Source organism: Pseudophryne corroboree, chromosome 1 (assembly GCF_028390025.1).
Source record: "Pseudophryne corroboree isolate aPseCor3 chromosome 1, aPseCor3.hap2, whole genome shotgun sequence".
NCBI lineage: Eukaryota > Metazoa > Chordata > Amphibia > Anura > Myobatrachidae > Pseudophryne > Pseudophryne corroboree.
In genome coordinates, this window is record NC_086444.1 from 576,591,643 (window position 1) to 576,612,854 (window position 21,212).

At 47.3% G+C, this 21,212-nt stretch overlaps 1 protein-coding gene across 1 annotated transcript in view; it reads right to left on the reverse strand.

Annotated features, from left to right (window-relative positions):
• The window catches only part of LOC134923200 (thioredoxin-like), an 81,740-nt gene that overhangs the window by 46,585 nt on the left and 13,943 nt on the right, over positions 1 to 21,212 (reverse strand). The window contains exon 2 of the mRNA XM_063920733.1: positions 18,823 to 18,927. Within this exon, the coding sequence (XP_063776803.1) occupies positions 18,823 to 18,927 (105 nt within the window). The remainder of the gene's footprint in view (positions 1 to 18,822; positions 18,928 to 21,212) is intronic.

Below are 21,212 nucleotides of genomic sequence, written 5' to 3' on the forward strand. Positions count from 1 at the left end.
AACGTAAAAGTCAGCAAATAATAAATACAGTTCCTGGGTACTACAGGATGGCAGGAGCCACAGGGCACTGGTAGTGTGAGATAGTTCTTATGATCTTCTAGATGGAAAGTCCTTACCAGGCCCGACTGTAGCAATGGAGATAACCCAGGATTGTGCCAGCTGGTGTTCCAGGAAAAGCTGGGTTGCTGAAGATAAAACAGCTGCTGTGGATACTGGCTGGAACCAGACTGTTGTTAGCACGGAGTGGATACTGGCTGGAACCAGTCAAATAATAAATGAACTTGGGAGCGATGAAATATGAACTGAAATGTAGAACTTGAGAGCGGAGAAATAATAATACCGGTGGAGAGTGGTAAAGTGTAGAAAGGACACCGGCCCTTTAAGGGAAGCTGTACTCTGCTGGAAGCTGAGCTGGAAGCAGGTAATGTTGTAGCTGGAAACAGATGAATCCACAATGGATTGGAGAGTCAGGCTACACCGCAGGTGGAATGCTGGTGCGGGTCTCTATGGTGGAAGTCTTGAGACAGGAGCTGGAACCTGGAAGACAATCACAGGAGAGAGACAAACAGGAACTAGGTTTGACAACCAAAGCACTGACGCCTTCCTTGCTCAGGCACAGTGTATTTATACCTGCAGCAAGGAAGGGATTGGCTAGGCAATTATGCAGATTAACAATACTGACAACAGATTGGAGGAAATGATCAGCTGACAGAATCCAAGATGGCTGCGCCCATGCAGACACTTGGAGGGAAGTTTGGTTTGTAATCCATGTGGTAATGAAAACAGTAATGGCGGCGCCGGCCACTGGAGACAGGAGACGCCAGGCTGACAAGTGCACATCCAACCACGCAGACACAGCGGAGGCCGCGGCTGACGTAATCGCCACTCTGACACTCTGCATGGAGAAGCTCAGGGACGGCGGCGGAGGCCGCGGGAGACGCCATGCCAGATGTAATAAGGCGTTACTGTGACAGCGTCTCAGAGAGACAGGAGAGGATGCAGGAATGTGAACATTAGGATAACAGATGGGATCCGGTCCTGGAGCGCTGAGCCAGCCTTAGGAGGCATCTGATGGGTAAGAAATGGCGTCCAGATACCCGGATCGTGACAGCACCCCCCCCCTTTAGGAGTGGCCCCAGGACACTTCTTTGGCTTTTGAGGAAACTTGGAATGGAATCTCCGGACCAAGGCAGGAGCATGGACATCAGAAGCATTGGTCCATGAACGTTCCTCAGGACCATAACCCTTCCAGTCAATAAGATATTGTAGTTGACCGTAACGGTGACGTGAGTCCAGGATCTTGGCCACTTCATACTCAACGCCTCGTTGAGTTTGGACTTTCGGAGTTGGAGGAAGTGAGGAATGAAACCGATTCAAGATCAGCGGTTTCAACAGGGAAACATGGAATGTCCTGGGTATTTTTAAGAAGGGAGGCAACTGGAGTCTGTAAGCAACAGGATTGATGACTTGTTCAATCTTGAAAGGACCGATATAGCGAGGTGCAAACTTCATACTGGGAACTCTTAACCTCAAATTCTTCGTGGATAACCATACCCGATCACCCACCTTGAGAGCAGGAACTGCTCGACGCTTCTTATCCGCAAACTTCTTGTACCTGAACGATGCCTTGAGCAGAGCTGATCGTACGCTCTTCCAGATATTGGCAAACTGATGCAAGGTGATATCCACTGCGGGAACAGAAGTTGCTGGAAGCGGTTGGAACTCAGGAACTTTAGGGTGGAATCCAAAGTTAGTGAAGAATGGTGTTGAAGCAGATGAAGAATGATACTGGTTGTTATGACAGAACTCGGCCCAGGGAAGTAATTGAACCCAGTCATCTTGAGAGGAGGACACATAGATGCGGAGGAAGGCCTCCAAGTCCTGATTCACCCTCTCGGTTTGACCATTGGTCTGAGGATGGTAAGCCGTGGAAAACTTTAGCTTGACTTGGAGGACTTGACATAAACTTCGCCAGAATTTGGCTGTGAATTGAACTCCTCGATCTGAGATAATTTCTTCAGGAAGACCGTGGAGTCAGAAGATCTCTTGTATGAATACTTGAGCCAACTTGGAAGCTGACGGAAGACCGGTGAGAGGAATGAAGTGTGCCATCTTGGTGAACCGGTCAACTACCACCCAGATGGTATTGAACTTGTTGCACATGGGTAAGTCTGTAATGAAATCCATCGACAAGTGGGTCCATGGTCGACGGGGAACGGATAGTGGAACCAGTTGCCCCGCAGGCGACTGGCGGGATACTTTATGTTGGGCACACTTTGGGCAAGATGCAATAAACTCCAAGACGTCCTTTTTCAGAGTTGGCCACCAATAGGACCTAGAGATAAACTCCAGGGTTTTTTGGATACCTGTATGTCCGGCAAAACGGGAAGCATGGGCCCAATGCATGAGCTTCTTCCTTAGCATCGGCTTCACAAAACTTTTCCCTGATGGGGGCGTAGAGTCCATCCCTACCGTGGAGAATGCCAACGGATTTATAATAGGATGCTTGTCTGAAGACTCTGACTCATTTTCTTGCTCCCATGAGCGGGAAAGGGCATCGGCCTTGCGATTCTGAGAGCCCGGACAGAACTGGAGTTTAAAGTCGAACCTGGAAAAGAAAAGTGCCCATCTGGCCTGACGAGGGTTGAGACATTGTGCGCCCTTCAGGTATAAAAGGTTCTTGTGGTCTGTAAGTATGGTGATTAAATGAGAAGCTCCCTCCAACAGATACCTCCACTCTTCTAGAGCGAGCTTGATGGCTAGCAACTCCTGGTCGCCAATGGCATAGTTGCGCTCAGCTGGGGAGAACTTCCGGGAGAAGAAACTGCAAGGATGTAAATGGCCATCTTTAGCCCTCTGAGATAACACCGCTCCTACTCCAACGGAGGAGGCATCCACCTCTAGGATGAAAGGAGAGTCGATGTCAGGCTGTTTCAGGACAGGCGCAGAGATGAACCTCTGTTTTAAAAGATGAAAAGCTTGCATGGCTTCTTCAGACCACTTGGACGGGTTAGCACCCTTCTTGGTGAAAGCAGTAATAGGCGCCACAATGGTGGAAAAGTCTCGTATAAACTTTCGGTAATAATTGGCGAACCCTAAGAACCTCTGGACCCCTTTGAGGGTTAAGGGTACCGGCCAATTCTGAATTGCTTGTAGTTTCTCAGGATCCATCTCTAGTCCGGAACCGGACACAATGTACCCTAGAAACGGAATGGACTTGACTTCAAAGACGCATTTTTCTAATTTGCAATAGAGATGATTGACACGGAGACGGGACAGAACCTCTTTAACCCAAAAACGATGTTCCTCTAAATCGTTGGCAAAAATGAGGATTTCGTCTAGATAGACCACGACATGACGGTATAGAATGTCTCTGAAAATCTCATTGACAAAATGCTGGAAGACAGCTGGAGCATTGCTCAATCCGAAGGGCATGACGAGGTACTCATAATGTCCGTCACGGGTGTTAAAGGCGGTCTTCCACTCGTCACCCTCACGGATCCGGATGAGATTGTATGCACCTCGCAAGTCCAGCTTTGTAAAGATGGTAGCTCCGCTAACTCTGTCAAAGAGCTCAGTAATCAGGGGTAAAGGATAACGGTTCTTGATGGTAATGTCGTTCAAACCTCTGTAGTCGATGCACGGCCGCAGACCACCATCTTTCTTTTTTACAAAAAAGAAGCCTGCGCCGGCTGGGGAAGAAGAAGGTCGAATGAACCCCTTTGCTAGGTTCTCTTTAATGTATTCCTCCATAGAATGCGTCTCAGGCAGAGACAACGGATAAGTTCGGCCTCGAGGTGGAACCTTCCCTGGAACGAGATCAATCGGGCAGTCCCATTCTCTATGAGGAGGAAGGATATCAGCAGAAGCTTTACTGAACACATCCGTGAAATCTTGATATGGAGGAGGTGGAACATCAGACGACCTGGGGGAGGAAGAACAGACAGGCACTACTTTAAACAAACATGTCTCTGCACAGGAGGAACCCCATGCCAGGATTTGCGTAGTCGTCCAATCAATTGTAGGATTGTGAAGACGGAGCCATGGAAGGCCCAGGACCACAGGATGTGTGGCTCTTGGAATCACTAAAAGTGAAATAAGTTCGGAATGAAGAACTCCCACTCTCAGACGAACTGGTAGAGTCCTTAGAGCAATAACAGTATCAAAAATTTTACTGCCATCCACGGCAGTTAAGGAAAAGGAGGAAGGAAGTCTCTCGGTGGGTAGGGACCACCGTTTAACATAGGCTTCAGTAATAAAGTTCCCAGCTGCTCCGGAATCAAGGAGAGCAATGACGTTCCGATAACGTTGAGCAACTTGAAGCGAGACTGGGAGATTACAATCATGAGGAGATGGAGAGGAGATCATTACTCCTAGCCGGCCCTCTCCTGGGCGAGCTAGGGTTTGGAGTTTTCCCGGACGTTCGGGACAGGCATTGATGGTGTGAGACGGAGCTGCACAGTAAAGACAAAGAGACTCAGAGAGACGTCTTCGGCGCTCAGCAGGAGTTAAACGGGAACGGCCAATTTGCATGGGCTCATCTTTAGATGGTGACAGTTGACGAGGAGGAGGAGCAGAAGATTTTGGAGCAGATGATCTTCCACGCTCAGTTGCTCTCTCTCTGAAACGTAAATCAACTTTCGTGCAGAGTGAGATTAGCTCATCTAACTTAGAAGGTAAGTCTCTGGTAGCTAACTCATCTTTAATAAGCTCAGATAAGCCATGCCAGAATGCAGCATACAGGGTCTCGTCGTTCCATGCCAGTTCGGATGCCAGGATCTGGAACTGTATCAGATATTGTCCTACAGTACGTGACCCCTGGCGTAAACGGAGAATCTCGGATGAAGCTGAGGTTACCCGGCCTGGCTCGTCGAAGATGCGCCTGAATGTTGACACGAATGCAGTGTAAGAAGATAGCAGGGTGTCGGACCTCTCCCATAACGGTGATGCCCAGTCAAGGGCGGAGCCACTGAGAAGAGAGATGATGTAGGCAATTTTTGTACGGTCACTGGGAAAATTGCCAGGTTGTAGCTCAAACTGAATCTCACACTGGTTGAGAAATCCCCTGCAGAATCTTGGAGATCCGTCAAATTTTGCTGGCGTTGGAAGATGAAGACGTGGAGCAGAAATGGGTAAGGTGGGTGGGGTTATAGCTGGAGTCACTGTGGTTGACGCACCAGATGCGCCTGATCCACGGAGAGTTGTCTGAATCCCATCCAGCCGAGTAGAGAGATCCTGGAGACAGCGGATGATGTGGCCCTGTGCAGCCTCCTGATGTTCTAGTCGGGCTGCCAGTTCTTGCATCGGCCTGGCCGCTTGATCCTGGTCTCCGGCTGGATTCATTAGGTCAGTGCTTACTGTCACAACTGAGGGCCTGAGCTGACGGGAGGCAGCCTCAGTTGTAGGGGCTGAGATGTACCAGAACCTGGGAGGTTGTATCAGACCCCTGGACATGTAAGTAACATGAATAATAACTGCCCGAAGGCGTGACCACGACAACTTGGATAAAAGTCAATGATGTTTATTATGACAACTCCGCAACACAGCAGCAGTAAAAGAAAACGTAAAAGTCAGCAAATAATAAATACAGTTCCTGGGTACTACAGGATGGCAGGAGCCACAGGGCACTGGTAGTGTGAGATAGTTCTTATGATCTTCTAGATGGAAAGTCCTTACCAGGCCCGACTGTAGCAATGGAGATAACCCAGGATTGTGCCAGCTGGTGTTCCAGGAAAAGCTGGGTTGCTGAAGATAAAACAGCTGCTGTGGATACTGGCTGGAACCAGACTGTTGTTAGCACGGAGTGGATACTGGCTGGAACCAGTCAAATAATAAATGAACTTGGGAGCGATGAAATATGAACTGAAATGTAGAACTTGAGAGCGGAGAAATAATAATACCGGTGGAGAGTGGTAAAGTGTAGAAAGGACACCGGCCCTTTAAGGGAAGCTGTACTCTGCTGGAAGCTGAGCTGGAAGCAGGTAATGTTGTAGCTGGAAACAGATGAATCCACAATGGATTGGAGAGTCAGGCTACACCGCAGGTGGAATGCTGGTGCGGGTCTCTATGGTGGAAGTCTTGAGACAGGAGCTGGAACCTGGAAGACAATCACAGGAGAGAGACAAACAGGAACTAGGTTTGACAACCAAAGCACTGACGCCTTCCTTGCTCAGGCACAGTGTATTTATACCTGCAGCAAGGAAGGGATTGGCTAGGCAATTATGCAGATTAACAATACTGACAACAGATTGGAGGAAATGATCAGCTGACAGAATCCAAGATGGCTGCGCCCATGCAGACACTTGGAGGGAAGTTTGGTTTGTAATCCATGTGGTAATGAAAACAGTAATGGCGGCGCCGGCCACTGGAGACAGGAGACGCCAGGCTGACAAGTGCACATCCAACCACGCGGACACAGCGGAGGCCGCGGCTGACGTAATCGCCACTCTGACACTCTGCATGCAGAAGCTCAGGGACGGCGGCGGAGGCCGTGGGAGACGCCATGCCAGATGTAATAAGGCGTTACTGTGACAGCGTCTCAGAGAGACAGGAGAGGATGCAGGAATGTGAACATTAGGATAACAGATGGGATCCGGTCCTGGAGCGCTGAGCCAGCCTTAGGAGGCATCTGATGGGTAAGAAATGGCGTCCAGATACCCGGATCGTGACAGGGGTGCGAGGAAAAGGCTACGAATTCCGAGCCCACCCGCTGGCGGTGATGCAGGGCAGTCTGGAGCGACTGCTGATGCTGACATCTGGTCCGGACTGAAGGACCTGCCAACGATTACTGCCATGTCATCTACTGTCACTGCATATGATTCTCTCACCATTGAAAGAATGGTGGAGGATTATATGAGTGACCGCATCCAAGTAGGCACGTCAGACAGTCCGTACGTATACTGGCAGGAAAAAGAGGCAATTTGGAGGCCCTTGCACAAACTGGCTTTATTCTACCTAAGTTGCCCTCCCTCCAGTGTGTACTCCGAAAGAGTGTTTAGTGCCGCCGCTCACCTTGTCAGCAATCGGCGTATGAGGTTACTTCCAGAAAATGTGGAGAAGATGTTAGGGTCTCCTGCCCTGTGCTGCCACGTCGTCATGGCAACCGGGAGACAAGTGCTAGCGGAGTAACCTGAGCGCAGCTGATACTCCGGTTCGGGTCTTTTGCTGTGCAGTGGTTACAGGCTCTGTGCACGGCAGGGGATCCGGTGCTGGTTTTTGTGCCCACAGTCTGTGAGGTCTGAGTGGGGCGTGGACAGCACCTGCTTTATAAGGCCTCTTCTCAGGTTAAGCAGATGCTGCTGAATCTTTGTTGGTTAGTCAGTTCCTGAAAGTTAGCCAGTACTGTGTAGCTTTGTATTTGTTGTTGCTTACTGCAAATAGGCCTGGGGATTTGGTAATACACTCTGCCAATCCAGACCTAGCAGTAAGACTGGAGTCAGTCGTTTAGCTTGCTGGTGTTCTTTTACTACTCTGTGAACTTAGCAAGTTTGCGGCTGTATTCTAAGACTTGCCTGCCTAAATCCTGTCTCACTGTGCAAGGTGTCAGGTGTCAGTTTAGTGGCAGTAAGCTGAACCTGTGCACTGCAAGTGAGAATTAGGATTGTGGAGACTCTCCTTGTGTCTATCATTCCATCTCTGACCAAGGAGTTTACTGCCACACCCGTTGGTAACCCTTTAGGGTTTTGCTGTTGCCCTTAGCAACAGCATTTCGGGTTCTCTACGTATTAAAACACAACATCTTGCTTTTCCCATCTGAGCATTACTAATACTAGGGAGACACCCAGTTCCTTAGCCTCTGGGCTTCTCTGTTCACTTTGTGTGTATTTTGTTACCCTATCACCTTCTGTGTCTGTCTGTGAGTTCATTTGCTTTGCATACATATCCGTTCAGACACCAGTACATTCCTGCAGGCACTGGTGTGCATAACAGTTCAAACACCAGTACATTCCTGCAGGCACTGGAGTGCATAACAGTTCTGACACCAGTACATTCCTGCAGGCACTGGTGTGCATAACATAAGATGATGTTCATTAAAATGAATTATAATCAATTCCTCCATGGAGACATTCACCAGCAGCAATTGCCTCCAGAAAGTACACGGGGATCTGAGATGGTGGATTCCAGTGGGGACGAATTAATAATCTGTGAGGAGAGGGATGTACACAGTGAAAGGGGTGATGAATCGGACGATGATGATGAGGTGGACATCTTGCCTCCGTAGAGCCAGTTTGTGCAAGGAGAGATTGATTGCTTCTTTTTTGGTGGGGGCCCAAACCAACCAGTCATTTCAGTCACAGTCGTGTGGCAGACCCTGTCACTGAAATGATGGGTTCGTTAAAGTGTGCATGTCCTGTTTATACAACATAAGGGTGGGTGGGAGGGCCCAAGGACAATTCCATCTTGCACCTCTTTTTTCTTTCATTTTTGTTTGCGTCATGTGCTGTTTGGGGAGTATTTTTTGGAAGGGCCATCCTGCGTGACACTGCAGTGCCACTCCTAGATGAGCCAGGTGTTTGTGTCGGCCACTAGGGTCGCTTAGCTTACTCACACAGCTACCTCATTGCGCGTCTTTTTTGCTTTGCGTCATGTGCTGTTTGGGGAGGGGAGTATTTTTTGGAAGGGCCATCCTGCGTGACACTGCAGTGCCACTCCTAGATGGGCCAGGTGTTTGTGTCGGCCACTAGGGTCGCTTAGCTTACTCACACAGCTACCTCATTGCGCCTCTTTTTTTCTTTGCGTCATGTGCTGTTTGGGGAGTAATTTTTGGAAGGGCCATCCTGCGTGACACTGCAGTGCCACTCCTAGATGGGCCAGGTGTTTGTGTCGGCCACTTGGGTCGCTTAGCTTAGCCATCCAGCGGCCTCGGTGCAAATTTTAGGACTAAAACTAATATTGTGAGGTGTTCAGAATAGACTGAAAATTAGTGTAAATTATGGTTATTGAGGTTAATAATGCTATGGGATCAAAATGACCCCCAAATTCAATGATTTAAGCTGTTTTTTAGGGTTTTTTGAAAAAAACACCCGAATCCAAAACACACCCGAATCCGACAAAAAAAATTCGGTGAGGTTTTGCCAAAACGCGTTCGAACCCAAAACACGGCGGCGGAACCGAACCCAAAACCAAAACACAAAACCCGAAAAATGTCCGGTGCACATCACTAATATATATGTATTAGTGCTGGGCAACGATTAAAATTTCTAATCGCGATTAATTGCAGGATTTTCTGCGATTAATCGCGATTAATCATATTGTTAGGCACTATAGTCAATAATGAATTCATAAGTGGTGTATTGCGCACTTTTAGTACTTCTATATGAACAACAGTGCAATAACATTTTGTTGCAGTTTTCCTTTTACACAGTAGCATTTAAAAACAGGAAAAAAAAATTGCGTGAGGTCCCCCCTCCTATGTATAACCAGCCTCGGGCTCTTTGAGCCGGTCCTGGCTGTAAAAATACAGGGGAAAAACGCACAGGAATTCCCCCATATTTTACAACCAGCTCTGCGCCTGGTCCTGGTTCCAAAAATATGGGGGACAAAAGATGTAGGGGTCCCCTGTATTTTTAAAACCAGCACCGGGCTCCACTAGCCAGAGAGATAATGCCACAGCTGGGGGACACTTTTATATAGGTCCCTGCGGCCGTGGCATTACCCCCCCCCCCCCCAACTAGTCACCCTTTGGGAACTTTGCGGTCTGCGGTAGGCCGCGAGGTTAATTGGGGTCACCCACAAGAGCAACGCCAATTAACCTCGCGGACTACCGCAAACCGCAAAGTTCCCATCATTGACTAGAATGGAGGAGTGCTCTCCTCCATTCTAGGCAGTGCGCTCGTCCTGATTGACAGGGCAGGAGTGCACAGTCAATTAGGAGTGCGCCATGACGTGGCACTCCCTGATTGGCTACAGGGACCTTCAGTGACAGAAGTCACGGGGGGTCCTGACATTCGGGAAAAGGGGGTCAATTGTGTAAACATGGAACCCCTTTAGTCGCGTGGATCGGGTTTCCGTGTTTTTATTTTAATCAAGTTCGTGGATTACGTCGGAAAAGAATAGGACCGATCTACACAGGATTGTTTGTGAGTATAATTTTTTTTTCAGTTACCCCGTGGATTCTACTGGAGAAGAGGACCGAGGGGCTTCGTGTCAACATAGGTAAGTATGTGTGCATGTATGTAATAAAGTTGTACTTTCACGGTGTGTGTGTTGTGTTTTTTGGGGGGTATTTTTTTTGTAGTAGAACTACAGGTACCAGCAGGCCCGTTATTTCCCCGCATGCTGGTATTTGTGATTCTCCAAGTACCAGCTTGCGGGGGAGTCTTGCTGGGACTTGTAGTTCTACCACAAAAAAACAATATTCTATTTTTTACACAACGGCCATCAGCCTCCCATCCACCGCCCACGGATGGGAGGGACATCCTCGGGCTTTACCCCTGGCCCTTGGGTGGCTGGAGGAGGGGGACCCCTTGATTGAAGGGGTTCCCACTCCTCCAGGGAACCCTGGCCAGGGGTGACTAGTTGGGGGGGGGGGGTAAATGCCACGGGCGCAGGGACCTATGTAAAAGTGTCCCCCGGCTGTGGCATTATCTCTCTGGCTAGTGGAGCCCGGTGCTGGTTTTAAAAATACGGGGGGGACCCCTACATATTTTGTCCCCTGTATTTTTGGAACCAGGACCAGGCGCAGAGCCCGGTGCTGGTTGTTCAAATATGGGGGAACCCTACGCAATTTTTCCCCGGTATTTTTACAACCAGGACCGGCTCAAAGACCCCGAGGCTAGTCATGCTTAGGAGGGGGGACCCCACGCAATTTTTTTTTCATTTAACTATGTGTGTTGTGGACAAGCTTACCAGAGTCTCAGTCTCAAGAGGTTTTGGCGGCTGGCGGCTTATATATGTGTGTGTGTACTGTGTATATATATATATATACATACATACATACAGCTTACACAAGTAGTGGCACTCTCCGGACTTATGTAAAATTAATTCAGCATTCTCCTTACTCAATCAATGTTTTGAGTTTATTGCAAACCCGTCATCAGGATACATTATTATATAATAAGTATTTTGTAATACATTTATTCATGGGTTTATATTGTTCACAGTGACAACGGGTTGCCGTGGTAGCGGTGGGCAGTCCTTTGCTGGGGTTGATCCGAACTTCCAGTAAGTGGGCGGGTGCCACCCGCGGGGACTGCTAGATCCGTGTGTTCGGGAAGTCGGTGATCCAGCGCTGGTCTCCTGAGTGGTGTCGAGATTCCAGCGTAGGTCACATGACCGCCGGCATCCCGACAGCTGGATGCTGAATGCATCCCATATAAAGATTTATTACTAGTCTACTAGGAAAATATGGTTCTTTCTGCATAAAAGATTTTGTTCAAATCCTCATATTTCACAATTTTTACCCCTATTGAAAGATTCAGACTTTCAGAATAGTGAGGTGGCCTACCCCTTCACCCGCTGGGCTTAGGGGGCAGTGGGCACCTTGTGGACAGATCCACTGGTAAAACTCTCTCCTTTATAAGAGTGAGTTTGTTGCATGACATCCTTTGGCCAGCATACAGTAACCTGGCTTTTTACAGGCTCAGCATTGTGCTAGCTCCATTAATAATCAATTAATAGAAATGTATGTGTCCAACAAACAAGTAGTTACAATTGCCACTCCCATCACTTAAGGCCATTTCAATACATTATAATGTATTACACTCACCACTGGATTATTCAAGGAGTTATTATAATGACTATACCTTCTTGTGATGCTATGCATAGATTGATAAGAATTAAAACATTCTCTATCCAGAACTTTGTACCTCTGAGAAACAGTTTGTTCTGTCATGAAACGTCATTATTGTGATAAGTCGCTCATCTCTCCATCACTGTATTCTAACTACATGCCACCATCCCACAGGTACTGCTGTCTAATGCTTTCCATGCCTACTCATAACCTGCACATGATCACCTGAATGATCATAGTCCCTTCTCACTAACCCGATCACTTCTGTGTTGCTATGTCCTTATTTATAACTACCTATCATCTACATTGTTAGTAGTAAACTAAGCCTCTACTATCATTCCCCCAGTTTTTATTGTCCTCTCTCCACTTGCCATGTACACATTTTCTTAACCCTCTTCCTACTAACTTCTACTACCCTACTATTTCTAACTGCACTCTACCTTTCCCTTATTAATTTCCCTATACCCAAAGCTTCAAAGAAACTGTTCCCTGCACTTGCATCAATACCTAGCCTATACCAATATATTCCCCATCATCCATATGTCTGCAGGCCTAATCCACTTATTTCTCCTAATTGCTAGTGACATCTGCCCCATCCTTGGATGCCACTGAATTCCCTCTTTCTGAACCATCTCCTCTTTCTGCCCCAAAAAACTTCCCACCCAACTCTAACTCTTCCAAAATTATTCTCATCCCTCCTCTTACCCACTTCCCCCAGTTCTGTAGATTCTTGAATGCTAGACCCACCTAAAACAAACTCTCATCCATAACATATTTTTATCTCACTTCTATAGTCTTCTTATTGCTAGTGAAACTTGTATATCTCACTATGGCAATGCTTTGCCTGCTGCACTCTCCTATTGGGCTATCTTCTTCACAACTCTTCCCAAACCCTGCGACCAACAAGGTTATGGAGTAGGTTATAGGTGTCCCACTCTCTCCTGGTTACACTTTCAGTGTCACCCTCTGTTAACTTCCCTCTCATTGTCCTTAATACAGTAGATCATATTATAAACCTCTTCTCTACATCTACCTCCATGTTACTGTCAACTATCGCCCTCACTGGTCTTGTCTCCCAAATCCTTGGCAATTCTGTTGCCTGGGTTTCCCACTTTCTTGTGGGAATTTTTCTACAGGATTTCAACATTACCATTGTCATCTGTACTGGCACTCCTCCTTCTAAACTCATTATGCTCATATGGTCTATACCAGTTGGCTTCAACTCCAACTCACCGTGGTCACTCCCTAGACTTAGTGACTGTTTTCCCATTTCTGTGACATCCCCATCTCTGACTTCCTGCTCTCTGACCTTGCTTAGGGCTCCCATCCTACACCCAAGTCTGTGTGCACACAGGGACACCTAAATGGCCTTGACCCTGTTATCTTCTGCAATTTCTCTTATATCCTAGTGGATACTGGGATCTTGTACTTCAGTACCATGGGGTATAGATCGGGTCCACTGGAGCCTGGCACTTTAAAACATTTAGTGTGTGTATGCGCGTGCTGACTCCTCCCCTCTATGCCCCTCCTACCAGACTCAGTTTAGAAAAATGTGCCCAATGAGCTGGGTGCACTTCTCTGGAGCTCCAGTTTTTTCTTTAAATTTAATTTAGTTTATGGGTTTCAGGTAGCTCTGCTTGGCAGACAGACTACCTGCTTGGTGGGACTTAGAGGGGGGACTGAACCAACCTCCTGTGGGTAAATGGTTCATAATCCCTGCTGACAGGAGACTGAGCTCCTGAGGTGCTGATCACTCATCGTCAGTATGTGTGCCCACGCCAGCAGCTAGCCGCCAGCCTCTAACAGATGCCGAAAGACCAGGTGCGGTGAGTGTTACACCAGGGCCCCGGTTAGCAGGTCCCCAATGCAGTTTGGTGGCATGTCACGTGGCGGTCAGGGGACTGGAGCTGCGGTACCCGCCGCGGACGAACTGGCTCAGGGCTATTGCCCCGCAGTGCTCACTGTCTTTGAGGCTTTGTGTGGACTGTTTAATACATTTCTAATGTGTTTTACAACTATGGCCAGTATAATCTATGTGAGGGACCACACGCCATTGCAAGAGGCGGGGCTTCCCGGAGCGAGACCAGCAGAGGGAAGGCGCCATTTCCTGCTGCTGCAGATCATCAAGGCTGCATGCACGCTGCTCCTCCAGGACCCAAGCTGTTACAGGCTGTTTAAACTTGTACCAGGGGTCATAGACAAGGGGGGACCATGCCAGCGGTAGCGCTGCTGCACTTGTTTCACATACACTTATACTCCACACGTTCTACTGCTGTGTGCTGGGTCCGCTCCTCAGTGTCACTCCAAGGTCTCTCTAGGGTCTGTGTGGGGAGCTGTAGTTTCCTTTACAATGTCTTTGGATATGGTTATGTGTGCTGCTTGTAATTCTACCCTGTATTCAGCGAGGTCACTCATGTGTGAACAATGTTCCTTATCTCCTCAAGGGCCCAGCTCACAGGCACCTGAATGGTTAGATAGCTTTAATAGCACTATTCAAAATCTAAATTCTGAACTAGCGGCAGCTAAAAGAGAGAGACAGGTGTTGAAACACTCCATTGATTGTGTGGCTAAAGCAGCAGATTCCAAGAAGGCTTCTCAGCACCCTCTAGTGGCTTCACATAAACGCTCACTACCACAGGTGCTCCAATCTGATTCTGATTAGCCAGATGGGGATAATGATGATATGGACGAGGACAGCTATCTGTCCCCTGGGGTGGAGGCTCTCATTTTTGCTGTACGTGAGGTCCTCCACATACCGGATCAGGAGATGGAACCAGATGAGGAGTTATACTTTAATGTTAGACCCAGGAGTTCAGCTACCTTTCCGGTGTCTAAAGAGTTAAACTCCCTGGCCAGGGATAAAAAAAATTGATAAAAAATAATAAACCTGATAAAAAAAATTAAATTCCTCAGGAGGTTTTTATCTACCGTTCCCCGTCCAGCTGAGGATAGGAAGGTCTGGGAAAACCCCCCGTCGGTCGATACTTCTATATCCAGTCTAAGAAATTGGTACTGCCTGTTCCCGGGACTGTGTCCTTGAAGGAGCCAGCTGACCATAAATTTGAGACAACGCTCAAGGCAATATATATGGCAGCAGGCGCAGCACAACGCCCCACAATAGTTTGTGGATGGATCTCCAGGGCTGTGGTAAAGTGGTCTGATAATGTTATTGATGGTTTAGACTCTCCACCCTGGGATGAGGTAGTTACTCTGCTCCAACATATACAGGATGCTGCAAATTTTATGAGCAAGGCTATAAAGGAGTTGTGTAAGATAAATGGCTGCACTACTGCTATGGCTGTCTCAACATGCAGGGCTCTCTGGTTACGTCAATGGGCGGCAGACGCTGATTCCAAAAAGGGTGTAGAAAATCTTCCCTTTAAAGGTGATGCCTTGTTTGGAGACAAATTAAATAAGTGGATCTCCCAAGTAACGGCGGGTAAGTCTACCTATCTGCCATCGGATGCGTCACCTGCTAGACGTTCTTACACTGGACCCTCGCAGTCCTTTCGTGTGGCACGGTTCAGAGGCAGGGGCCTAGGGGTCTCCACCACTCCCAGAGGATCTCATGGTAAGTCCCATAAACCTGCACCTGCTGTCTCCCTAGACCAGACCCCCAGATCCCCTGCCGCTAAGCCTTCCGCATGAAGGTTGGCCCCAGCAACAAGGCGACTTTCAGGTAGGTGCTTGCCTTCAATATGGGCAGAGTCCTGCCGGGATCCTTGGGTGAGGGACCTCATTTCCCACGGATACCGGCTGTAATTTCAAACACTCCCTGCTCTAAGGTTTTTCAGGTCGGGCTTACCAGCTTTACCCGCAGCAAAAGTTACCTTGCAAGAAGCTATTCAAAAACTTTTGCAGACAGGGGTAGTAGTTCCTGTACCTCATCCATTATGCAACAGGGGTTTTTACTCCAGCCTTTTTGTCATTCCCAAACCAAACGGTTTGGTGCACCCCATCTTGAATCTGAAGTCTCTCAACCTGTATCTGCGGGTGTTCAAATTCAAGATGGAGTCCCTGCGGGCAATGGTGTCCGCTCTGGAGGTTCCTGGTGTTTATAGGATGTCAAGGATGCTTACCTCCACATTCCCATGTGGCCCCCTCATCAGGCTTACCTCAGGTTCGCCATCTTGGACGACCATTCCCAGTTTCAGGCCTTACCCTTTGGATTATCCACAGCTCCGAGGGTCTTCACCAAGGTCAGGGCGGAGATGATGCTGCAGCTGCGCATGAGGGGAGTGAACAAAGTCCCCTATTTGGATGATCTCCTAAAAAGGCTGTGTCCAGGGAGCGTCTACAGCATCGATCTGACTACTCGCCTACACACGGATCATGGGTGGATCCTAAATTTCCAGAAGTCTCACCTAGAACCGACCCAGCATCTTCAGTTCCTGGGAATGATACTGGACACGGTATCCCAAAAGGTGTTTCTCCCGATGGTCTGCTCGGTACTCAGTCCTCGCAGGGTGTCTATACATCTTTGCATCAGATTACTGGGCAAGATGGTGGCTGCTTACAGGGCAATCCAATACGGCAAGTTTCATGCCCGGCCTTTTCAACTGGATCTGCTGGACAAATGGTCGTGTTCTCACCTACATATGCATCAGTAAGTGACCCTATCTCCAAAAGCCCAGATTTCTCTATTATGGTGGCTTCAAATACCTCACCTGGTAGAGGGCAGAAGTTTCAATATCCCCTCATGGATTCTACTGACAATGGATACCAGCCTCCGAGGTTGGGGAGCAGTGACCCAGGGGGCCCAGTTCCAAGGGTTATGGTCATTTCAGGAATCAGCTTTACCGATAAACATCCTGGAACTCAGGGCAGTTTACAATGCTCTTCTACAAGCCTCCCATCTCCTGAAGAGTCAGGCGATCTAGGTTCAATCGAGGGAACAAGAAGCAGAGTGGCGATGCAGGAGGTGTCAAAGAATCTCCTCTGGGCAGAGGCCAACGCAAGGGCCATCTCAGCCATATTCGTTCCAGGAGTGGACCACTGGGTAGCAGACTTCCTCAGCAGGCACGACCTCCATCCAGGGGAATAGGGCCTACATCCCCAGGTGTTTCAACAGATAATTCACCAGTGGGGCTGTCCGCAGATAGATCTGATGGCTTCTTGTCTCAACAAGGAGCTATGCCGTTATTGTTCCAGAATGAAGGATCTGCAGGCTGTAGCAGCGGACGTGCTGACGACACAGTGAACGTACCAGTTTGTATACCTGTTCCCTCCTCTACCACTGATCCCAAGGGTGCTAAAAGGCTAAGAAGGGAAAGGGTTCTGGCAATTCTAATTGCCCCGGATTGGCCTTGACGGGCATGGTACTCGGACCTCCTGGCCATGGCTCTGGAGGATCCCTGGCCTCTACCACTCCAAGACGATCTTCTTTAGCAAGGTCTGTTCGTCTAGCCAGACTTACAGCGGCTACGTTTGATGGCTTGGAAGTTGAAAGGGAAATTCTAGCAAGAAAGGGTCTTCCCTCCTGGTCCAGGCCAGGAAGATGGTTATGTCAAAACATTATCATCGTATCTGGAAAAAGTATGTTTCCTGGTGTGAAAGTAGAAAGGTGTCTCCCATGGAATTTAGAATTGGTTGTTTTCTACTATTTCTGCATCGGGAGTGGATATGGGCCTATGTTTAGGCTCCATCAAAGTCCAGATTTCGGCGCTGTCTATTTTCTTCCAGAAACAACTTGCCATGTTACCTGAAGTACAGACTTTCCTGAAGGGTGTTCTTCATATGCAACCGCCCTTTGTGCCTCCCACGGCTCCATGGGTCCTCAATGTGGTTTTGTCCTTTCTCCAATCAGATTGGTTTGAACCCTTACATAGGGTGGAGTTGAAATTTCTCACCTGGAAGACGGTGATGTTATTGGCTTTGGCGTCTGCCAAGCGTGTGTCTCTGAATTAGGGGCCTTATCCTGTAAGAACCCTTATTTGATTTTTCATGCAGACAGGGCGGAACTTAAATTTTGCCAAGTGTGGTGTCAGCTTTTCATGTGAATCAGCCTAGTGTGGTACTGGTGTTATCTGACGCTTCCGTTGGTCCTGAGTCCTTGGATGTGGTCAGAGCTCTGAAAATCTATGTCAAATGGACGGCCCTTCATCGGAAATCTGACTCGCTGTTTATCCTTTATGATGCCTCCAAGATTGGTCGGCCAGCCTCTAAGCAAAACGTCTATTCAGGCCCACTCGACAAGGTTGGTGGGTTCTTCCTGGGCAGCTGCCTGGGGTGTCTCAGTCCTCCAGTTGTGCCGGGCTGCAACTTGGTCTGGTTCAAACACGTTTGTCAAATTCTATAGGTTTTATACCTTGGCCAAGGATGACCTTCAGTTTGGCCAGGTGGTTTTATAAGGGTCTCAGCACTCTCCCACCTAGTTGGGAACTTTGAGACTTCCCCATGGTACTAAAGTACAAGACCCCAGTATTCACTAGGACGTAAGAGAAAATAGGAATTTAATACCTACCGGTAATTCCTTTTCTCCTAGTCCGTAGTGGATACTGGGCGCCCGCCTCAGTGCTTTGTTCCTGCTTACCTGTGTAAGTTTTTGGTTGGACCGACGTTGTGGTCCAGTTATGTTGCTGGGATAGCTTTGCTATCCTGGTTAGGTTGGTGTTGCTATTCTCTGTTCTGGTTAGCCCCCTCCTCTCGTTCAAGGTTGTGTGTTGCCTTGTTGCCTCACCGCTGTTGTATTGTTCTTCTCTCATGTTATGTCCGTCTCCTCGGGCACAGTTTTCCTAGACTGAGTCTGGAAGGAGGGGCATAGAGGGGAGGAGCCAGCAAACACATACACACACTAAAAGTTTTAAAGTGCCATCCTCCAGTGGACCCAATCTATACCCCATGGTACTAAAGTACAAGACCTCAGTATCCACTACGGACTAGGAGAAAATAAATTACCGATAGGTATTAAATTCCTATTATTTCTACCAAGTTACATCCCTACAATTCTGCAGTAAAGTACTGTAGACATTTTCAGAAAACTGTGATGCTTACTGTGTGAACTGTTCTCTTATTTACTTTGCAGGACCATTTGAAGCACAAGATCATCTTTATACTGTATGACATTATTTCAATCTTAATCCTCCACTTACTTCCATAACCGGTGATGTTATTCTACAAGGTCCACAGTTTCCAGAGGTGAAACACACTACGATAAGTTTTCTCCCAGCTGCCTTCAATGCACCTTCAAATTCATGCTACAGTGCAGAAATAACAATGTTAACAATTAATGGATAATGCCCCTGTAATATAATTAATAAATAATATTACCATTTTCAAAAAATTAAACAACAGTTTCCCCCCTAAGATATTAACAAAATAGTATTTCCCACATAAGAAACAATGTTACTTACTTCTTATTCAGTACAGTTATTACCCTCATTATATAAGTGTACTATGATTCCTCCTCTGAGCATGCTTTATACGTTATGTAACCTGTCACAACCACCTCATTTTTTGTGGTGGGTTTGTCAGTAGGTTTATAGTTAGTTCTAAACCCGCCACATAGTAAATCTGTACTTTCTATACTTGCAATTGGATAAATATTAATGGTGTTTCAATATATAAAAGAAAGGTAAAAAATACCCTAGGGTATTCGGGCGCTGTGAGATGAAGAGCTCAGCTAAGCGGCAGCCAATGTTTAAGAGGGAAGTCGCTCCCAATATGCATACAATTACAACAAAAAGAGAAGGAGGCTGCGCTTTAAGAGGAAATGAACAATATCCACTGAATTGTGTAAAATTTATAACAATTTATTAAAAACACTACCTAATTAAAAAACAGTATTATTCTGTGCAATTATATTGTGCCATATGCATGCTTTAGAAAAATAAATTTTTACCCAAAATATTAATTCCGGACATGTGTCATATGAGCTCTAAAAGATCCGTTCCAAGTATTGCCCATAGGTGGTATATATCCAATGGTTTTCCACTATATGAGTCCCATTTAGATGGTACTAGGAGAGTCCTTTATCATTTCCATAGACCGCTAGAGGATTTTGGATGGAGTAAATGTCCCAAAAGCTGTGGGTACCTCATGCAGTGCGGTGGTTGGATGGTGCCTCTCTGGGATTCCTCTGGGTAGCTGGAAAATGTTGTGGGCTGGTTCGGATCCAATTGGAGAGAGTCGTGCTCAGAAGCTGCAGAAAGCTGACGCGTTTCGCTGCGTATGCCTTGCAGCTTTTTCAAAGGTATATGTTTAGAGCTCATATGTTTAGAGCTCATATGACACATGTCCGGAATTAATATTTTGGGTAAAAATTTATTTTTCTAAAGCATGCATATGGCACAATATAATTGCACAGAATAATACTGTTTTTTAATTAGGTAGTGTTTTTAATAAATTGTTATAAATTTTACACAATTCAGTGGATATTGTTCATTTCCTCTTAAAGCGCAGCCTCCTTCTCTTTTTGTTGTAATTGTTTCAATATATAGTCTGCTTCCAGTTTAGTTTGATATACCGGCTGATGGGATGCCGGCTGTCAGGATCCCGACAGCAGCATCCGGCCAGCAGTATTACCATCAGCGGGCGCAGCGAGTCCCCTCGTGGGCTTGCTGTGCTCATTCGCCACAGGTTCTTTTCTCCCCAGGTAGTGGCGTGGACCCACCACCCAAGTGTAAATACCGAGGGGTGGTCGGTATTCTAATCACCGGCATTTTACCAGCTATCGGGATTCCGGCGTCGGGATCCTGACCGCTGGGATCCCGACAGCCGTTATAGTAACTACATTTCCTGCTGCCATTTGGGCTTTGTAAATCTGAGGGATGCAATCCTGCTTTGAAAACGCTGAAAATCTCTCTAATTTGTAAAACTGACATTCTGTAAATAGAGCCCATAGTGACCTATAAGATGTGTTTGCTTTGTCAGTAATTTATGCCCAGTGATGCACATTATGGGGTATCAGAACTATATTTACTAAAGTGTGGGTTTTCAGAATTGGAGCTGTTGCCCATAACAGCCAATCAGATTCTAGCTATTCTTGTAGAAGGTGCTAGATAAATGATAAGTAGAATTTGATTGGTTGCTATGGGCAACATCTCCACTTCTGAAATCCCACACTTTAGTAAATATAGGTCTGATTTTGAGTTAGAAGCAGCTGTGTTTGTAGCTTTGTCGTAGTTGCGTCTGTGACTTTATGCTAATACTACTACTGCAAAAGCCCTTCCCTGATGTACATCTGTGCAGTGCCGTAACTAGGCATTTTAGCGCTGTGTGCAAGAAACGGCATTGGCGCCCCCCATGCAAGATAGAGGCAGTGCGCGCCGTAAAATATATAGGGGCATGGCTTCACGGGGAAGGGGCGTGGCCACAAAATAATACCAATTCATTCTACGGTGCACAGTAGTCTCCATTATTCAAATTACGCTGCACAGTAGCGACACTACACCAGGTAGAGCCCCTTTACACATTACAGCAGACAGTTCCCCTTTTTACACATTGCGGCAGACAGCGTCCTCTTTTTACACATTATGGCAGA